Here is a 20837-nt window from a genome sequence, read left to right on the forward strand (position 1 = left end):
GATCATATGATGATGGCTGGGCTCTTCGCTCCAGTGTTGCCACTAGCTATGAGTGAGAAGTCCCTAGATCAAGGAAAGTTTGTCACTAGAAATCCCTGGATGAATACAATGAATACAATGAATTTATTTGGCCAATCAACAACAACATTGTTACAGGCTATGTCAATGTACAAGCATAAAATAAAATAAATATCAAGACTTAAAAATCAAACCAAGCAAAAGATGTGCATGCACTATGCAAAAACAGCAAACAGGCTGTTCAGAGGAAAACTTAACTAAATACAGTTTCAAAAAACTCTTTGAATTTGAAAAAAGGATTTTTAATCAGCCAATCAAGTATTGCGGTTTGGAAGTTCTTTCTTTCCAGATTTCTCACATGACCAGGAAGGTGATTGAACAGTTTTATTCCTGAAACAGGGTATGACCTAGCTCTTTTATCAGTCCTGGACCGAGGAATGACAAGCTTAGAACTAAACCTAGTGTCATGATTGTGCACTGAACTGGTTACATGTAAGTCATTCATGCTGTTCTTAATACTAACAAGGCATTGGAATATATACATATTTACAACTGTCAGAATTCTTTGTCTCTTAAACAAGGGCTTACTGTGTTCTTTATAGTGAGCATGACAGAGAATCCTTACTGCCTTCTTTTGCAGTCGCAGGATCTTTTCGACATTGGGTGAGTGGCCCCACAAAATTAACCCATAGGATATGTGAGGTTGGAAAAATGCAAAGAAGGACATTCTAAGGGTACTCTGTGGCAATTGGTCACTTAGACGTCTTAAAAGATGTACTACTCTACTTAGTTTAGTACAGACTTGGCTTATGTGGTCTTTCCAATTGAGACAGGGGTCAAGGGTTATACCAAGGAGTTTGACAGGCTCTTGGAAAGGAACAATCTGGGAATCACATAGGCTAAATGTTATGTACTGTGTTTTCTCATTATTGAGCACTAATTTATTGTCAACAAACCAATTTGAGGCTGACTCAAAAATCTTCTTAACAGACAGCTCTGCTTGTTCACGGGTCGCTTTACATGATATAAGGGAAGTATCATCAGCATACAACATGCAATTACCTTCAAGTCTGGTATAGAGGTCATTGATTGTTACTAAAAATAACAGAGGTCCCATAATGGAACCTTGCGGAACCCCGTGTCTTACAGCTAATGGTTTAGATGTAATACCATTCCAACTTACAACCTGTTGGCGATCACTGAGGTAGGATTTGACCAATCTCAGAGCACTGCCTTCTAGGCCATATTTTCCCAATTTCAGGAGCAAAATTTCATGTGACACACAATCAAAAGCGCGAGAGAGGTCACAAAGTATTACGGAGGTAGATTTCTTAGACTCAAAAGCATCAACAATTAATTGTACAATAGAATCAACAGCCAATATAGTGGATTTGGCTTTCCTGAAGCCAAATTGACCAGGCACCAGAAGGCTGTGTGCTTCAAGGTGGTCGTACAATTGAGCAAACATAATAGCTTCAAACAGTTTAGAAAATACAGGAATCAACGATATTGGTCGATAACTTGCAACATTGTCACGGGACCCTTTTTTATAGACAGGCACAGTTCTAGAGACTTTTAATGGAGCAGGAAAAATACCAACTAAAAAGCATACATTAACCAAATGGGCTAGTATAGGTGCCAGTGCCCACACAATGTGTTTCAAAAGATTAGGTGTCATGCCATACACATCTTTACTGTTAGAGAGTTTAAAGTCCATAACAGCATTAATAATGTCTTGGACCGATACATGTTTCCATTCAAAAGTAGGTGCACCATCAGGTATGCTTGACAGGATCACAGGAGAGGATTGCGTTACATTTGGAATGGTTGACAAGATGGACTCAACAGACTCAACAAAGTACGAATTGAATTCATCAGCAGATGCAAAAGACGGATCAAGAATATCAGACTTTGTTTGAGGTCTATTTTGATTTATTAAATTCCAGGCCGCCTTACAGGGATTGGAAGCCCCTGTTATGTATGCGGCATTTGAGTTGATCTTTGCATCCCTCACATTCTTACGGTATTGTGTTCTAAGCAGCTTAAGCAAGTTAGACAGATCAGGTCTTACACTAACTAAATCATTAACTAAAGTTATCATGTTCTTTAGCCTAGAGAGTTCAGGGTATACCAGTCCTTAACAACAGGCAAACCATTACTTTTAGAAACCCCTGACTTTTATTGGGAAAAAATGATCAAAGGCCATGTTGAAGTTGACATGAAAAAACATGAAAGCATCATTTGCCGTCAATGCTTTGATTTCATCAAACCAGAAAATGTACATTCAGTTCTAGGTATTCTATAAGTTTAAATTCTGCCTCCTCACTGTAGACTCTGAAGGATACCACTTTTGAGGACACCTGGTGATGTTGATCCACATTCGGAGTAGTGACCGACAGCAGAACATGCTTGTGATCTGCAATACTGTCCACACTTACCGCAGCCACATAGTCCCATCTGTCCAAGTTGGTTAGAAAAGTGTCCAAAGATGCAGGACCCCTAGTTGGTTCGATGATTGAAGGGAATATATTAAAAGTTCGCATCAAATTTACAAAATCAGACGCGTAGTTGTCAGAGCTAAGCAAATTGATATTATGATCGGTTCCAATCACCACAAAGAGGCGCGCCTAAGGTTGTAAGGTAACTTAGACAAAGTTCAAGCAATTCAAAAAATCTATATACATTACCACTAGGAGAGCGATACATGCTTATTACCGCCATTGAAAGATTTGGCAGCACTACACCTGCAAATTCAACCTGGAGATCCTCAGAGAATTTGCCTCATGAATGGATGTCCTAAGATGTCCCTAACTATGTCCCTAGACTTAAAATTATGGCAATTAACTTAAATAAAGAAAAAACAAGTTTTCAGCATCGTTTTGAAGGAATAACAAACGTTTTAGACAATTTATACTTTGATATCAGATCCCACCGGATTAGTGGACAATAAAAGTATCGATTCAATAATAACCAAACATAAACAAACCATAGCCCAAACTCAATAGGGATTTGATTTGGATATTAAAGTTCAAAACATTTTCTAAAAAAAACCAATAGTTTTGTAAAAAAGTCAGCTTAACAACCCAGATAATCTGTTGTGCACAACTTTGAAATCGGCGAATTTGTTGTAGATGTAAAAGTTTCCTTAGAAAGTCGCCAAACGGCAAGACCAAATAAATATTCTGACGGTAAGGACTCCAGATTTCAATTCAATTCAATTCAATTCAAACAATTTTATTCATACAATTTTTAAATTAAATACATAATCCCATGTGCCATGCAAAGCACGCGCGGGATGACTCTCTCTTCTTTCTTGGAATGTACGGAAAACCACTAAGGTACCACCCCCCCCCCCCCAAAGGAGACTTGTACAATGTTAACAGGTGCAGAGGTGTTGCGGAAGGCCCTCATGGTTGGGTGTAGATCTTTGAATAACACCCAGGAGTGTCCTATACACAGTGAGCTTGATACACAGTGGTTGATGGGATCCTGTGGGCTAAGATTTTGCGACAGAATAAGTCCAAGGTCTTTCACATTTTTTATTTTATTTTATTTTATTTCAACGGACATTCCATTTTGTTTGATGTGGTACTAAAGGTACATTGTACAGTTCAAGATGACTAATATTAAATAACAACTGTGAACTTTTAACACTTAGACATAGGCAACAAAACAAATAACAATAATATAGTAATTAACAACAATAATGTAGTAATTAACAACAATAAATTATAGCAAAAACATAACAAAGACGATCGTAATACATAATAACCATAAATAACAAGGAAAACAGGCATGTTTGGGAGAATAAATATTAGCTTAAATAAGTATAACAGATTATGACTAGAGCAATTATGAAAAACTTTGTTTAATATTTACAAGGAACATGCAGTTTAATGAATGTGATTTTGAAAAGAAACTAGGAAAAAAACAAGTGTAAATAATGATTATTACCAACAAGGATATTGAAGATACAAAAAAAAAAAAAAAATTAATTAATAAATAAGCTAAACACTCACGCACTATTTGCCTGTTCAGGCGTGTGGCCCTTTAAAGGCGCCACCTAACACAATATATAAATTTATATTACTTCTCTGTGGTCTATCTATAAGTATAAAAGAGGATGTTTGTATTTATATATATATATATATATATACAGACTGTCCCAAAAGTCACGGACCGGTTTAATATTTTCTAAACGACAACAGATAAATCAATAAGATTTGGTACATCAACACCACACCTAAAAATCTACTTTTTTAAGGAGATATCAATTTTCTGTCACATCATGGAGACGTCCCACAAGGAGTCAGAAGGAAATCTTAAATAGAAGCATAGGTTGAAATGTACATCAAATTAAAGATCTTTACTAGCAGAATATAATACCGCAAATTTGAACTCCAACGGACAATCGAGTCAAGAATGACAGTGGTTCAAAGATTCATTTAATCTACATTGCTATTATACGCTTACTCCTCAGGTGGCACAGCCCTAGGAATCGGAAGAAAATTGCTAACGTAAGCATAGGTTGATATGCACATCAAATTAAAGGTCTTCACTAGTAGATTACAATGCCGTAAATTTAAGCTCAAAAGAAGGCCTGAGTAAAAAATGGCAGTCGTTTAAAGATTCAAAATGGCAGATTCAAGAAATCTTTGAACGGCTGCCATTTATTACTCAAATATCCGTTTGAGTTCAAATTTGCGGCATTATATTCTGCTAGTAAAACCCTTTAATTTGATGTACATGTCAACCTATGCTTCTATTTAAGATTTCCTTCTGACTCCTTGCGGGACGTCCCCATGATATGACAGAAAATTGATAGTTCCTTAAAAAAGTAGATTTTTAGGTGTGGTTTTGATGTGCAAAATCTTATTGATTTATCTGTTGTCGTTTAGAAAATATTAAACCAGTCCGGGACTTTTGGGACAGTCTGTATATATATTTGGCAGTGATAAACTCAGACACCGCTGAACCGATTGCCACGAAACTTTGTACATACGTGTAGAATTTCATGGAATAGGTTTATACACCAATTTCGTGATCCGTCCAATCGGCTCCGCCCCAGTGGCTCTGGAGTTTCCCATGTTAACCTTATGAGAAATGGAATTAATGAATCTTAACAGCTGTTTCAATTAAACAAGTTGGTTCTGTTCTATGATGTTCAATAGCATTAAAGTTACAAGGATTGCCAACAGGGTGCAGCACTATTATTTCTTTTACATTTATGACAACGGCTAATTTGCAACCAAAAGGTGAGTGAGCATAGCGAACGAGCTCCAACCTAAAGGTGAGTGAGCGTAGCGAACGAACTTCAACCAGGACGTGATTGAGCCATGCGAACGAGATCATCTTGAAAATTAAGAAGTTAAACGGGGCAAAGCCCGCGGGTTACAGCTAGTATATAAAAGAATTTTTTGAAATTCCTACAGCTGTTGTAAGTAGATGCTTTTGATTCCTTTTGCTGTGCCTGAAGTTTGAAGTAGATTGTGCATGGTGTGTTTTTTGAAAGTAGATAAGAGTAGTTTGTGCACTATTCTACTATTGTTGCCATTATTTAACTATTTATTTATTTATTATATTTGCCTGTTTTGTGCATGGTGTGATTTAAGTTAAGTCAACCCAGTTTACTAACTGGGACTGTTTAACTCTAACTTATTGTTGCCAGATGATTATTATAAATGACTTGTCTGATTGACACGTCATGACCACAATTTTCATGTTCACGGAAATAAAGCATTTCATTGCATTGCATGTAACTGCATGTTTAAAAGACCAAATAAATTCTCATTCTCAATAAATGATTTCTTTGAGGCTGTTGATGACTACAGATGATGTTGTGAAGAAATAAATCCGAACGAGCGGACAGCGGAGGCGAACACCCAAAAGTAACAAGTAAGTAGCCGAGAGTCAGCATGAATAGATTAAGCATTTAAAATCATTGACGAAACGCAGTCTTGTAATATTGAGTCAGGGAAGCGAGAGCGAACACAGGATTCAGTAATTTCGGTTCGGTTCAGTTCAGAGGGTTCGCCGGAATGAATGAATAATATCGTATCTCGTATCGAAAGAAAGTTCATTTAGCTCGATATGACTGATATGAGCTAACGGCCGGGGCGAAAGTGTGTGAAGTGTAGGCTGTGGAGTGTAGTCTTTTGGTGTTTATAGTCTAATAATCTTACGATAGGTGACATACAAGAATACGAAAGAAAAATAAATTCATTTTTAATCGTTTCGTGATTTTCGTTTTTGTTTGTGTGGTCATAGTGTGTCTGTGTGTGTGAAGTGAAGATGGCTGCCACTGCAGGTTTGTTTATTTGTAAAAACTCAACTAACTTAATATTAATGCATTTCCTACATTACTCCTTCGCGTTTCCGTTTCCAACATTGAGTAACATTACTACCTACCTAAATTTTAGACAATGAACAAAACATAGAATCCCTGAGGTTTAATACAGAATTTAGTAATTGGTTTGATATCAAAAGTCATGTGATCGATAGTAGCTTCTTAAAAGCATGTTATTGTAAAACCCGATTTATTTTAACTACAAAAGCCGCAGTATGAGAACACGCATAGGCTAGTTAGCTAGAAACAATATGTAGGCCTTTAGATATTAGATAAACTTACTGGTAGGCCTATGGATTCGTACCACAGTTCCATCTGTCTAGAGGTTAGGCCTAGGCCTAGTTGGTTATTTTTCTTGTTTAGGCCAAGGTTTGGGTTGGTTGAGCTCATTGCTTTTATATACGGCTGAAACTTGATCCATGTCTTGATGGTTAAGCTTAGGGTTGGCCTGTGGTACCGATAACCTGATTTAATAGAGAGGATTTTATCTACCTAACTTAAGTGTGTGTCCACCTATCTGAGTGTCGTTAACATAGGCCTCCATGAAATATTATTCAACTTACGTAGGCCTAGGATAAAACGTTAAAACAACCAAATTTCATCAAAACTAACATTTACATGGGTTAACTTATCAGGCTAACAGACACACATAGGCTAGATAATTTAGACCTCTAAACTTGTATATAGGCCTAAGTTAAATAAAATAGGCCTAACTAACTTGGACCTAGATAGGCCTATAATAGGCCTTAACTTATGTAAGTTAGGGGGTACTTACCGTCAAACGGGGCTAGGCCTACTTTGTAAAACTTTTTTTGATTTTTGGCTGTACGGTACTTAACTTTTTTGTTTTAAGAGATAGGACCATGAGAAAAATTCCAAATTGTGCATTTCTGTTAGTTTTTTTGAGTGCTAATTATACATTTGAAAAAAAATCTATATTAACTTACTTATTTTTGTCCAATACTTTGGCAAAAAAAAAAAAAAAAAAAAAATGGTGGCTATCAAGTAGCCCTGCTATGGGACTACTTTGTATTATGAACTTTAATGCCATGTCACAATGTAACCACTGGTTAAAGGGGTTACTTTGATACTTCTATTGAAAGCTGGGTTTATTAAATGATTATTTTGGTATGACTCTAGTTGTTCTACCTTGTATAGTTTTAGCGAATTTCCCATATAGGCTAGGGAATAAGCTATTAGGTACCGTAGTACTCATGGTAAGACCTGGACCCGGGACGGATTTACTTTTTCGTTTTGAGGTCCCTAGAGACCAAAAACACCATCCGTTCAAATTCATATAGTCTATAAGTTATATATATATTTATATAAGTTAACTTATGTGTCCGTTAGCGCGATAACTGGAGCAAAAATCATCCGATTTTTATGAAATTTGGTACAAACGTGTAAACCTACGTTTATTCGAATGAGTTCGCAAACCAGCATGATTGGACTATGGGAACAGGGGTTTACGGGGGGTTTTATGGGGTAAAAATTGGGTTTTCCCATTTTTGACCCTAAAAACTTAAGTTAAGATTTAGCTATTTCTTTCCAAACCATTTTGAAGAGCTTAAAAAACCAAATAATTTAGTATTGAAGCGTTTCTATGCGCCTAATGGTTTGGGAGAAAATTCCAAAAATCTGTAAATTTAAAATTCCTATGTTATTCTTATGGAGAATAAGTAAACTGTTGTAGTTTGCTTGTTTATGAACATATTTTGATCAAATTTGGAAAATGCATTTATTTCATACTAAACTATTACATTTTACAAAAAAATACCTTTTTACCCTCCCTGTTGCAGCAAACCTAAGTACTCGTTAAACTAATGTTATTTAACACGTTCGCTACTGAGCGTCGCATATATGCGACGCCGCGGTCATTGCCACAGACCGAGGTATAGGCCTACATTTGAATCCTACACATAGACCGACTGTCACTTGGATAACAGTACACACAGACCACGGGCGAAAACCTGTAAAACAGCGATCATTTACATTGTAATACGCTACAATGGGGTTTGTAAATAAATTATTCTTGTTTATTTGTATTTTTTATAACCTTTTGTAATGTCGCATTGCGACGCCCGGTCTACAGCGAAGACAATAATGAAAATTATCATAGTTTTCTTGAAATAGACTAAACGTCGCACATATGCGACAGTTCATTTTTTTGTGTTTTAAGGTGAAAGTAAGTAAAGAAATAAACAGATTATTCAAGAACAGTTTATAACTGTACAAATATAAAAGCTACATAGGATAATGCAGCATAGGCCTACATACTGCATACATACATACAGTGATGCAGAAAAGTAAAGACCAGTTTTTCCAACTATTATATGACGCCACCAATCATAATATCCACAGACCAAGCGACGCAGTTGTGCGTCAGTCATCTCTGTAGACCACTGCAGGGAATTCAGTGCCTTCAAATAGACCACTACAAAGATATAAGCATTTTAATAACATTAGAACCCCGACGCATATATGCGACGGCAGTCCATGGGTGGAAACCGACCGTCGCATATGTGCGTCGCTGGTCCATGTGAATGGAAAATTTCGTACTATTGCAGTAGCGAACGTGTTAAATATGGAATAAAATGTGATATTTTTAAGGAGACATTTTAGTGTAAATCCAGTCAGGCAAATGGAAATTCGCTTAGTCTGCAGGTTTGCTGCGGCGGGGGTATTTGATCTACGACAGGTTTTTTAAAATGCCGTTCCGAGATTTCCGAACTTTACAGAGGTTTAAAAAAAAATCATATCCAACCTAAAACAAAGGATTAATGTGCCAACAAAACCAGTTTTTAGTGTAAAAAAGACTAGAATTTAAGGAAAAAATTAGTAATAGTATGTACAAGTACGTCTTGTAAGTTATTGTATTTTGTCAAAGCTGTGAAATAGTGCTCCGGTGTCAAAGTAGCCCCGGTTGACGGTACACTTCCATATCTATTGGTACAAACAACCGAATGAGTAATATAGATTATTCGATTGTTTCATTCGATATCGTTTGGCTAGTTAGGTTAGGTTAACCTTACCTAACTAACCAAACCGATCGATATTTTCATTCGTTTGTTTGTGCCAACAGATATGGAAGTGTTCCTAAGTTAGGCTTTACCTTTTTGACTATTAGTACAACTAGACATTACATCCCCATGTTAAATTTGTAGCTGTTTTAATATTTTCTTGGAAAACAAAAATATATTCTTAATCAGATGTCATTCGTCATTGCCGTCGCCTATGATGACATGCCGGATGACTAGATGAGCATTACGGCCTGTTAGTATTATCTTGCTTAAAGGCAAAGTGTTCATTCATGAAAAGGTTTTAGGCTCAACAACTAACAATTAATATTCAACCTTGACTTAAGATAAAATCTAACAGTCTTGAGTCTTAAGCAATGGAAGGTTTTAGGGGGCCACTACCAGTAGTGATAACTTAAGTAGGCCTAACTTAGCTAAGTTAGGCCTAACTTACACTCAAGCATAGACTTAGGCTATGAGTCTCACATAGATCAATCTGAGTCATTATAAAAATGACCAAAAATAAGTTAGGTTGGATTAGGTTAGCTTAGGATAGGTTACGTTGGGTTGGATTAGGTTGGGTTAACTAAGTTGAGTTTTCATGGCATAGACAGTTACTTACCTACCTTAACGGTGACAAAAACTAGTATTTAAGTTCAGTTTGGTTATTCTTTGTATTAACCCTGACCTGTCCAATACCTTAAGGTGAAGGACTAACTTAACTTAGGGACGGAGAGATCATGTGGGCCTATCATGTACCGGTATGTATGTGTGTACTTAGTCTAGGTTGGGTTAGGTTAGGTTATCAATAACTTGGGTATTGTTAGCAACCTAACGTAACCCAACCTAACATAACCCAACCTAACCTAACCCAACTTTTCCTAACCCAACCTAACATAAGCCAACCTAACCCAACTTAACCTAAACCAACCTAACCTATCCCAACCTATCCTGACCCAAACTAACCTCTAGTTTTGGTAATTTTTGTGTAATGTTATACCTTTGTTGTCTGTTCCTGCTTGAAGTAATTTAAAACCGACACAATGATAGTTTTGGCTTGAGTTGTAAGTAAACCATGTTTTCCACTTGATGGCGGCATAGGCCTAAGTTATTTGTTCACAAAATAAAAAAAAAACACACACACAAAATGAATCAAAACCATTTGAAAACCATTTTAACTAGTGTAGAAAAAATAATAGAAAACTATAATTTTTATTTACTTGTTATACTACTTAACTAAAATCTCTCCTACACCCTGGACAACCAAAACGACAGCTCAGTTTGCTTAATCACCTACCCTTTCATGGAAAAACATCAGCGAAACACTATACGATTTGACATCCTCAAGTTCATATCTCAACAGGTTCGCTGCCCTTATGTCCTGTAATATGCAAACTGAATGAAAATTTAGGAGAGGGAAAAATTAAAGTTTAGGGTACTGTGATAAAGAAAAATGTAAAATAGGCCGAGTGAAAATTCAGTAAAATGTTGTAAATAGGCCTATTATTTTAATAACTGAATTGGCATATGGAGTTGCCTATTTAATTGTATTTTTAATGATTAAATAGTGTAACATAGTTTTCCAGATGCTCCCATTTTTCAAGGTTCTGTACGGTGTACAAAAAATGATGCTGTCTGAAGGTCTGAATGACCTGCGGCCATTTGTTAATTCTTAATTGAAACACATTGTGTTTTATATAAATCTCCTTACTTTTTTTAGTACTTTACAAATATTATATTTAGTCTATATGGAGGTATTATGGAAAAATAGCAATTATATTGGATGTGTTAGTTGGCGACTTGTTAAGGAAACAACTGCGAACGCCGGGGGGAGATAAGGACCGACCCGGGTAGCTGATAGGTCCGTGCGCCAACGTACTGTACTCATACTGTAATTCATTTTGAACCACTAAAACCCCATGTTCCATGGTCCGATCATACTGGTTTGTTTACTCTTTTTAATAAACTTACAATTACATCTTTTCACCAGATGTCATGGAAATTGGATGGTTTTTGCTCGAGTTATTGTGCTAGCTAACGAACATAAATATATGAATTGGAACGGATGGTGTTCTTGGTTTCTGGGCACATTAAAACAAAAGAGTAAATCGGTCCGGGTCCAGGTCCTCCATGAGATGTTTATAGCTTATTTAGCTTATGACGGAAACTTGCTACAAAGGAGGAATAAGGGTGGCTATGGGGATGGTAGAGGCAATATTAAATAATAAAGAATAGTTTTTTTACTCTTGATAAATACTTATATCTAAATAATATTAAGAGAACTCACAGTAGGCCTACCTAAAATATGCCGTGGTTAGGGAAATCAGCAGTTAAAATGTTCAGGGAAGGTTAGACAGTTTACTAAAGTTATGTTTGTGGGAACCCTGCTTTTTTAAGCCTGTCAATGGCGGAGCTAAAAACAGCCAAAACATATGTAGGCCTAGCAAGTAAACTTTTTAATGGTTTAAAACTGAGCCAAACACTCCTGGTTAAAGAAACAGCGTTGTTCTTAGTCAGTAACAAAGCTTCACATACCTTGGCACTCCTTCCACATGGTTTTCATTGTATGGTTTAAAAACTGTACAAGTAATTTTTTTTGTATAAAAGAGAATGGGAGCTATCACACCAAACGGATAGGGTGGCCTTTCAGCCATCCACTACCACTGAACCGGGTGGTTGTCGCACAGTGGCTGTCCGCAGTGGTTAATTATATTAGATGTAAACTTGCGTTTTACACGGATTTAATTTAGCAGAGCCAATGCAAGTAGATCAGCTGTTGCAATATAAAAATCAATTTCTCTTTATTCATTCACAGTACAAGTTTTTATACAATGAATAGTGTCAAATAAATTATAAAGATAAATTACTCCTTAGCGATAAGGCTAAAACAATCAATCTTACAAAACAAATGTTAAGCTTAACAAGACTAAATAAAACAAAATTAAATTAAATCAGCTTTTTAAACTATAATTTATGATTTCTCTTGAATTCCAAAAATCATCCAAAGAATACAAAGATAATGAAAGGAGATAATTTTTCAATCTTTTTCATGGTTTCATTGATTTCATATTTTGAAAATAATTCGGAGTGTTTTTTTTTATGATGAAGAGAATGACTTCTGACATCATAACTTGAAATTTTGTCCAAATTTTACTTGGTAGTTCCTCTATTAATTGCTGTACTATAAGATATGTGAGAATTTATTATTTCAAAGTATATAGACAATAGACAATAGACAAAATCTTTATTGAAATATTCCTAGAGAACATTCATGCGTCAGGTACATAAAATGTACAGTATGTACGTAAACTATTACAGTAATTTGCAATTACAATTAGAATTTTTTTCTTCTTTTTTTCATGGTAGCTTATTGTTTAAGAATTCATCCTCAGAGTAGAACGGCCGGTCCAACAGCCATGTTGTCAGGTGCTTCTTGAGCAGATTGGGTTGTTCTCTCTTGAGGTGCTCTGGTAGGTTGTTAAAGTACAGAGCACCTTTGTAGGATGGTTTCTTCTCGTACAGACTCAGATGGTGTTGTGGGAGGGAAAAATTGGCGGCATGTCGTGTGTTGTGCTGGTGTATGTCTCTGTGTCTTGGCTGGGCTGTTTTAGTGGTGTGGATAATGACTTCTCTTATGTAGAGTGAAATTGATGTGAGAATTTTAAGGTTCTTGAAGGCTTCTCGGCAACTGTCTCTGTAGTTCAGGTCGGCAAGGCATCTAATTGCTCTTTTTTGCTTTAGGAGTACTCTTTCCAGGTTGCCTTTTGATGTTCCACCCCAAGTCGCAATGCCATATCTGAGGTGGGACTCGAATAGGGCAAAATATGCAACTTTGGCTACATCTGGGCTGCAAGCTTGCTTGATCCTACGTATAACGTAGAGACTTGAACTTAGCTTTTTGCAGAGCTGGTCTATGTGGGGTTTCCATGATAGCTTGGAGTCAATTATGATGCCTAGGTATTTTGTGGTATTTTGTGTTTGTAGTCCCGGTATATGGTTTTTAAACATAGGTAAGCTGTATGTAACATGCTTATCCCAATTTAGGTTTTGATCCAATATCAATCTGAAAAATTTTGTGTACCGTACTCTACTTGGCTCAAGATTGAATTATCAAGGTAAATATTCGGGTTCAATTTAGATCTTGATTGTTTTTTGGAGAATTATATAAAATTTGATTTACTGCAATTAAATTAAATAGGGCCCAAAATAGATCCCCAAATGTTTATCATTTACAATCTGACCTTTCAATTGGATATCCCCACTGTTTATGTTGATTGTGACATTATAAATTACTGATTACATTGTAATTTTGTTTTTAGGGGAAGATGATATCCAAGACCAAGACAACAACTCAAGTGACAGTGTTAAAGTGACAACAAAAAAAGTAGAGCAACAAGATACTCCTGGGGGTAAGTTTGTTTAAGGGCTGTCAAATATTGTTTTATTTATAGGCCTAAAGCTTTATAAACAAGTTATGAAAATTATATCTTGCACAGTTTTTGTTGCTGAGGGGCCTTTAAATAAAAAAAAGTAATACTCTAGTTTGTACCTGAACGAATATTGTTTAAGTGATTAAGTGTCTTTGAACATTTTGTGTGATGTCAAGACAAATTATTTGGATGGGCGTTGATTTTAAAAGTGACATTAACAAATGTATTTGTAGGTTTTCTAATCCAACACAGTAGAACCCCTTGAAATCTTTATCGAATCAAATTATCTCTATTTTATCTTTGTACATCAGTACATGACATTGTTCTAAGAAACAAGTAGCACTTCCACTGGTTTTTTAAATTTATGTATACATCAGTACATGACATTGTTCTAGGAAACAAGTAGCACTTCCACTGGTTTTTTAAATTTATGTAAATAAATTTCTATCTCGGTGTAATCAGGCAGTCTATTGTAAAATTTACCTCCACCATAAGTAGCTTAGTCTATGGACAGGTGCTGCGGTAGTACCCTGATTTCTAGTATTGTAGGCTACATTATAAGTGGCATTGTCAAGACGTGTAAGTTTATCCTTGGCAAAAGTTTCCATTCATCGCCTTCACTTAAGCACTATCTGCTTCCAAAATGCAGCACAGTTCATGTTTAAAAAAAACACTGTAATCCCATTTCATTGTCATTTTCCCCCTCAGATTAGGTTGAGCCTCTAACGCCTAGATGGACCTTACTAACGTTGGTAGCATTAAGTGAGTTTATTAACTGTTTTTTTCAACACTACTTGAAAACAAATATGAGATTTCTCTTTCTGTTCAATGAGTTCTATTGGCTACCTAATGTTAATTGGAGTTGGATTACCTCTCTTACAGTCGTTTGGTTTCGTCCTAGACTTAGTCTTAAGGGTTTATACTTTATGAATTAAAAAGATGTAAGTTCTATCAATTTTTCATTTCATTCAAAGTTACGTTTTTACATAATAACCTGACTGTTGTCTAGAATCGTCGTCCAATGGAGCTATGTCGTCATCACTGGGAGGGTCAAACATTCTCAGGCCGTCTGTCTTCTCTGCTGCAAACCATTCGTCAGCGTTCGGAGCGACTCCTACATTTGGCAGCTCTCCGCAGAAAAACCCATTTAGTCTGAGACCAAGCGTCTTTAGTGCAATCGGCAGCTCTGATAAAGACCCAGGTGAGTTTTTACCTCGGCATGAGTGTAAGAAGATTTTTTCCATTGTGTAATGGAAGCTGAGTGTTAAGTTAGCCAAATACCAAGGTTGCTAAGTTCGATTCAAAGCAGGATTGAATCTGGACAGTAGGTGAATGTTATTGGGCCGTCGATTAATGATCTGGCAACCGATTTATGTTAGTAGACCAGGATTTTAAGTGTTCGTAAAATAAAATTTGGAAAATGTCACTAGATAGAGCTTATAAAAACGTTATTTACAAAACATGCCTAGATTAAGTTTAAAAAAAATTAGTTTTGGAATAAAGTTATTCTAATTTTAATGACTGATTGTGTTCAATATAAACAATTCAATTCAATATAAACATAACATATTTAAGTTACCGCTTCTCCTAGAAATAATTATGTTGTCCTAAGATGGATTGTGAGAATGATGAGGCCTACTTAATTCTTAGGCTATTTAGTTATATCTTATTTGATTTTATTTAACTTACCCCCATTTCATCTCAACGGCAGAAAAATTACATTAACCATTGCCAAAAATCACCCACAGAAGCTAAAATTTAATCCAAGTTTTTAAGGCGATGATGCACATGAGCATATATTTAACTAAATATAAATGCAGAGTGATAAAGAGTAGAATATATTGAGGTTATTAAGTGTTGCTTTTCTCTGACTAAAATTAGTTGGATTGGTCAGGGTCATTTTATGCAGTTTCTCATAATCCATTACTGTTCATGAAGCCCAGTAATCAAGGGCAAGTAGGCATACTGTTCAAACCATCCAAAGCTCCTGATTTTTCTCAGCCGATTAAACCATTGACCCACTGTAAGATAATATAAAATGCTAATAAATGATGCAAGTAAAGAATGTGTTTATTATTCAACAAGAGTCATCATCACCACAACAACAAACTAAAATATAAAACATATGTTAAATGCAAAGGCATATGAATGACACTACATCTCCCCTTCCTCATTATATTTACTCATATCTTATTGGTGGTCTGATAGTTCTGCTCGATCTTCTTATTCCATCATTGTGGTTTGGCTGCACCCTCCTTCCACGGTAGACATCGTCAGAATCATCATTCTCTTTTCTTGGTAGGGGAATGAGATGCCATCTGTTTCGTCTTGCATCATTCCCATTACTCAATGATACTATGTAGGATCGAGGTAGATTGGTTGTTGTTTTAATGGTTCCTTTCGCACTTATATCTTTAACCCAGACTCTCTCTCCTACTGCTAAAGGTGGAAGTTCTTTGACGCCTCTTCTGTTGTCAAAGTTTTTCTTGACTCTGTCTCTTATTTTCTTGTCACAGTTTCGAAAGGATTCTATTTGATCTTTTCCAACCACTTGAAAGTCGTTGAGAGAAGGTAAAGTTGTTCTTAGTTTTCTACCATACAGCAGCTCTGCAGGTGATAACCCCGATTCCAATTTGGTGGTCCTGTAAGCTAATAGACCAAGATTGGGATCCGGACACTTAAGTAGAATCCTCTTGGCTATAGATACAGCGTTTTCAGCTTCTCCATTCGATTGAGGAAAGTGTGGACTACTAGTTACAGCTCTAAATCCGTACTCTTTTGCGAAACCTTTGAACTCGTCAGAAGTAAACTGAGTACCTCCATCTGTACGAATTTCTAGAGGGATCCCGTGTCGTGCAAAAATGTTTTTCATCCTTCCAATAACTGCCGCTGAAGTCAAAGTATTGAGTTCGATGAGCTCTAAAAATCGTGAGAAATAATCTTGTATTACCAAATACCAGTTTTGGTTACATTTCAAAATATCTGCACATAAATGGGTCCAAGGCTCTTGAGGAAGTTGTGTAGACATCAGAGGCTCCTTTCGCTGTAGTCTGTGTTCTATACATGTTGGACAATTTTCCACTGTAGTACTAATTTCTGTTGAACAGCCTGGCCACCAAACAGATTCTTGAGCACGCCGCCGACATTTCACTATACCCAAATGTCCCTCATGTAATCTTGATAAGATTTCTTTTCTCAAGGCCTTTGGAATGAACATCCTCCTTCCCTTAACAATTAATCCATCTTCCAAAGCGAGTTCATTGCGATACTTCCAGAATACCGAATTTTTCCGCCATGTATTCTCTTGGATGCATTTTAAGAGCTCCTGTCCTTCCGGGTCTTCATGTTGGGCATTCTTAATTTCCAACAGCCGTTTATCAGAACAAGGCAATGCATCAATTATGCTTCTTACAAACATTTCTTCCTCCAGATTCTCCGATCCATTGGTGAAATTTCAGGGCTTCTTGATAGTAAATCTGCAGTTACATTTTCTTTCCCAGGGATGTGAACAACTTCGTAGTCGAAATTTTGCAATCTCATACGAAAACGTTGCAGCCGAGAAGAAAGATCAGAGATCGGCTTTGAACCCATTATCTCAGTCAGAGGCTTATGATCTGTGTAAAGCTGGAACCTTTTACCAAGAATAAAGCTAGAAAATCTTTCGCAAGCCCAAGTTAAGCCGAGAGCTTCTTTTTCAATGGTAGCATATCTTGACTCTGTTTCTGTTAATGTCCTCGATGCAAATGCTAATGGACGCCAATCCTTTCCATCAAACTGCTCGATCACTGCCCCTAAACCATAAGATGACGAATCTGCCATTACACGGGTTTTCGCTTCTCTGTTGTAGTTGGCCAATACAGTATCATTAGCTACAACCTTCTTCAATTCCTTAAAAGCTTGTTCTTGAGGCTCATCCCAAGTCCATTCAACTCCTTTTTTAAGGAGACTTCTGATTGGTGCTGTTTTTTCAGCTAGATGAGGAACGAACTTCATTAATTGGTTTATCATTCCCAAAAACTGTCGAACCTCCGTTATACTCTGGGGGCTTTTCATGGCCAGAATAGCTTTAGTCTTCTCTGGGTCAATACTGACTCCCTGCGATGAGACAACGTGTCCGAGGAAAATCACACTTTCTACTCCAAACTTACATTTGTTTTTGTTTAACGTGATACCATTTTCTGAGAGTCTCTTTAGTACCAGTTTGACTCTGCTGTCATGTTCTGCTTCTGTCTTCCCCATTATCAAGATATCATCCGCTTGATTCACTACGCCTGGGATATCTGAAAGCATTTGACTCAGTCGGAATTGGAAAACCTCCGGTCCAGAACAGATTCCAAACGGAAGTCTCTTGAAGAAATATCGCCCGAATGGTGTAATGAACGTGGTGAGTTTAAATGAATCACTGTGAAGTGAAACCTGCCAGAATCCATTGGCAGCATCCAACTTAGTGAAAAGCTTACCTCCTTCCAACTTAGCTAGAGACTCATCCACTGATAAAAGCTGCAACAATTCTCTTTTCACATGTTGGTTCAATTATGTGTAATCAACAGAGTCTAATTCTACCATCACTCCTTGGAACCACTACTACGGGAGAACACCAGTCAGTAGGTTCAGTTACTGGTTCTATTACACCATCAGCAAGCATCCTGTCCAATTCATATTTAACCTGTTTGTGGAGTGAGAAAGCCACCCTCCTCGGTGACATAACAGCATAAGGTTTTGCATCTTCGTGCAGCCTAATCTTGTATGGATGATTCATTCTACCCATGCCCTCAAACACTTTTGGATATTGACTCTGGAGTGATTCACCATCTACAAGATTAACGTTAAACGTAAGTAACTCCAGTTTCAACAATGCATTTCTACTCATTAGAGGTGTACTTTGGGACGGCAAGACATATATGTCTTCTAATATTTGCTTATTGCCATACATAATTTCAGCTGAACAGACACCCACAACAGTCAATTTAGTCTGGCCCGGCCCAAAAAGAACTTTATGGGTTGGACGGATTACAAGTTTGAGGTCAAGTGCAAGTGTACTTCCCATAACAGAAACGTCTGCCCCAGAGTCCATCTTAAACTCTACTGGTTGACTATTTACCTTTACCACTACACTCGGACATTCACCCTGCTTAAAGTTTACTTCACCTAAATGTCCTTTTTTTGAATCAATCGAATCGTCTGAGTCAACTTCCTTAATCTCTTTTACCTCCTTCGGTTTGTTTGGACAACATTTTGCAAAGTGACCACGAAATTTGCACTTGGAACACTTTTCTCCAAAAGCAGGACATTCCCGAGGGCCATGAGTTGTTCCACAGCGACGACAGGAAAATGTTTTAGTAGTTTGAGCCACACGTTTATTATTATCAAAAGGTTTTGAACTTACCCCAAATACATCTTCCCTGGATGGTTTATCTCTAATTACAGCTTGCTGTTTAGACATTGCTTCTGCTTGACGTACTCTCGTGATTGCCTTATGAAGGGTCAATGACTCGTCTAATTGTAGAGACTCTGATAAGTTTTGGTTATGAACACCAATAACAATTAAGTCTCGTACCAAACTGTCCTTGAGCTGTCCAAACTCGCAACTTTCCGCGAGTTTGTGCAAGTCATTGACAAAAGCATCCACCGGTTCACCTGCACTTTGCCTATGTTTTAGAAATTTAGCTCTTTCGTAGACCAAATTTCTTTTAAGGCCTAAGTACCTCGCAAAGGCATTTACTACATCCTCATAACTTAACTCTTTTTCTTCGCCTAGTCCAAATGTTTCAAAAAGACCTTCACCTTCCTGCCCTAAAGTATATAAAAGGGTGCTTATTTGCTGGTGGTCCGGTTTTAGATACAACTCTGATGCCTGCCTGTAACGTTCAAACCGCTTAATCCATACAGGCCACATAGCTGGGTTGGTAAAATCAAATATTTCAGGAGCACTTAGTGGTGCCTGTAGACCTATCACTATTGGTGCTGGCTTTGATTGGGTACTAATCATTTTCATAGATTTATCAGAGCCTATTTGAAACTTACTTCTATGTCGTGGACCAACTGCCTCATCTCCAGAATCTTCAGATGTAAACTCGTCCTCTTCCTTTTTTGACTTTCTAGAAGATTTCTTGTTAGGTCTTGGCATGTTTTAAAGGTTTATTTCACAACCTGACACCATGTAAGATAATATAAAATGCTAATAAATGATGCAAGTAAAGAATCTATATATATAATACGTGAAGCCGTATTTTGTTAACGCAACTCCTCCCTTATTAGTGGACCAACTTCAACGTTTAAGGTGTCAAAAGATTCGTCTCAATATGTAGTTTTGCAATAAGGTTTTAGAACTGTAAAATTTCTACTCTTAAGGGCGTGAGACCCTCTCAAAGGTCGGGTTTTCCCCATAAGAAATACATTGAACAAATTTAAAAACAAAAAACAGCTGTTTATAAAAAGAAACGCATTAGCTCTTTGGGAGTAAATATTAATGTTTTAATATTCAGTAGGTTAAGACCAAGTTAAACAGTTAATCAGTTTTGTTGGAAGAACGGAAAATGCCTCAAGTTGAAAGAAGAAATATTGAATACGGGTGGAGGAGACAATTAATAATAAGGTATCTTATGCGTATGAGGAGAGTAGAGAAAGAGAAGCCTGATCTAAAAGATACACATCCATATACACATGCACTTGGTGAGATGAATAATATTTGCCAGTTCTGCTATGCAACTTACTTTGGAAGTGAAAAAATATACTAAGCACATAGTGTTGTCACGGTTGTAAAAAAAACTTGCCTAATGGCATATCAAATGAATGTATGCAAGAAATGTTTACTTATGACACTGACAGATCGAGATATTTCAAAACATTTATTAGAAACCATAATAATGCCTTGAGTTGATAAGTTCAAGTAGTAAGATTATATCAAATCTTGGCGGAATTTATGTTTTTTTGTAAACTTTTGTGTTACTCGCTCTACTTTAATTGAGGAAAAACACAAATGGATTGTTTACTTCTAGGTTATGTTGCCAGTTCCTCGGACAAACG

At 36.7% G+C, this 20837-nt stretch overlaps 1 protein-coding gene across 1 annotated transcript in view; it reads left to right on the top strand.

Annotated features, from left to right (window-relative positions):
* Window positions 1–6125: 6125 nt before the first annotated feature.
* LOC128994521 (ran-binding protein 3-like) overlaps window positions 6126–20837 on the top strand; it is a 34093-nt gene continuing 19381 nt past the window's right edge. Inside the window, exons 1-3 of the mRNA XM_054419132.1 lie at window positions 6126–6325; window positions 13701–13790; window positions 14821–15012. Coding sequence (XP_054275107.1) covers window positions 6310–6325; window positions 13701–13790; window positions 14821–15012 — 298 coding nt within the window. The 5' untranslated portion in view covers window positions 6126–6309. The remainder of the gene's footprint in view (window positions 6326–13700; window positions 13791–14820; window positions 15013–20837) is intronic.

Source organism: Macrosteles quadrilineatus, unplaced genomic scaffold, assembly GCF_028750875.1.
Source record: "Macrosteles quadrilineatus isolate MER2022 unplaced genomic scaffold, UCM_ALF_1.0 Scaffold_5__1_contigs__length_97177068, whole genome shotgun sequence".
NCBI classification, from domain to species: Eukaryota; Metazoa; Arthropoda; class Insecta; order Hemiptera; family Cicadellidae; genus Macrosteles; species Macrosteles quadrilineatus.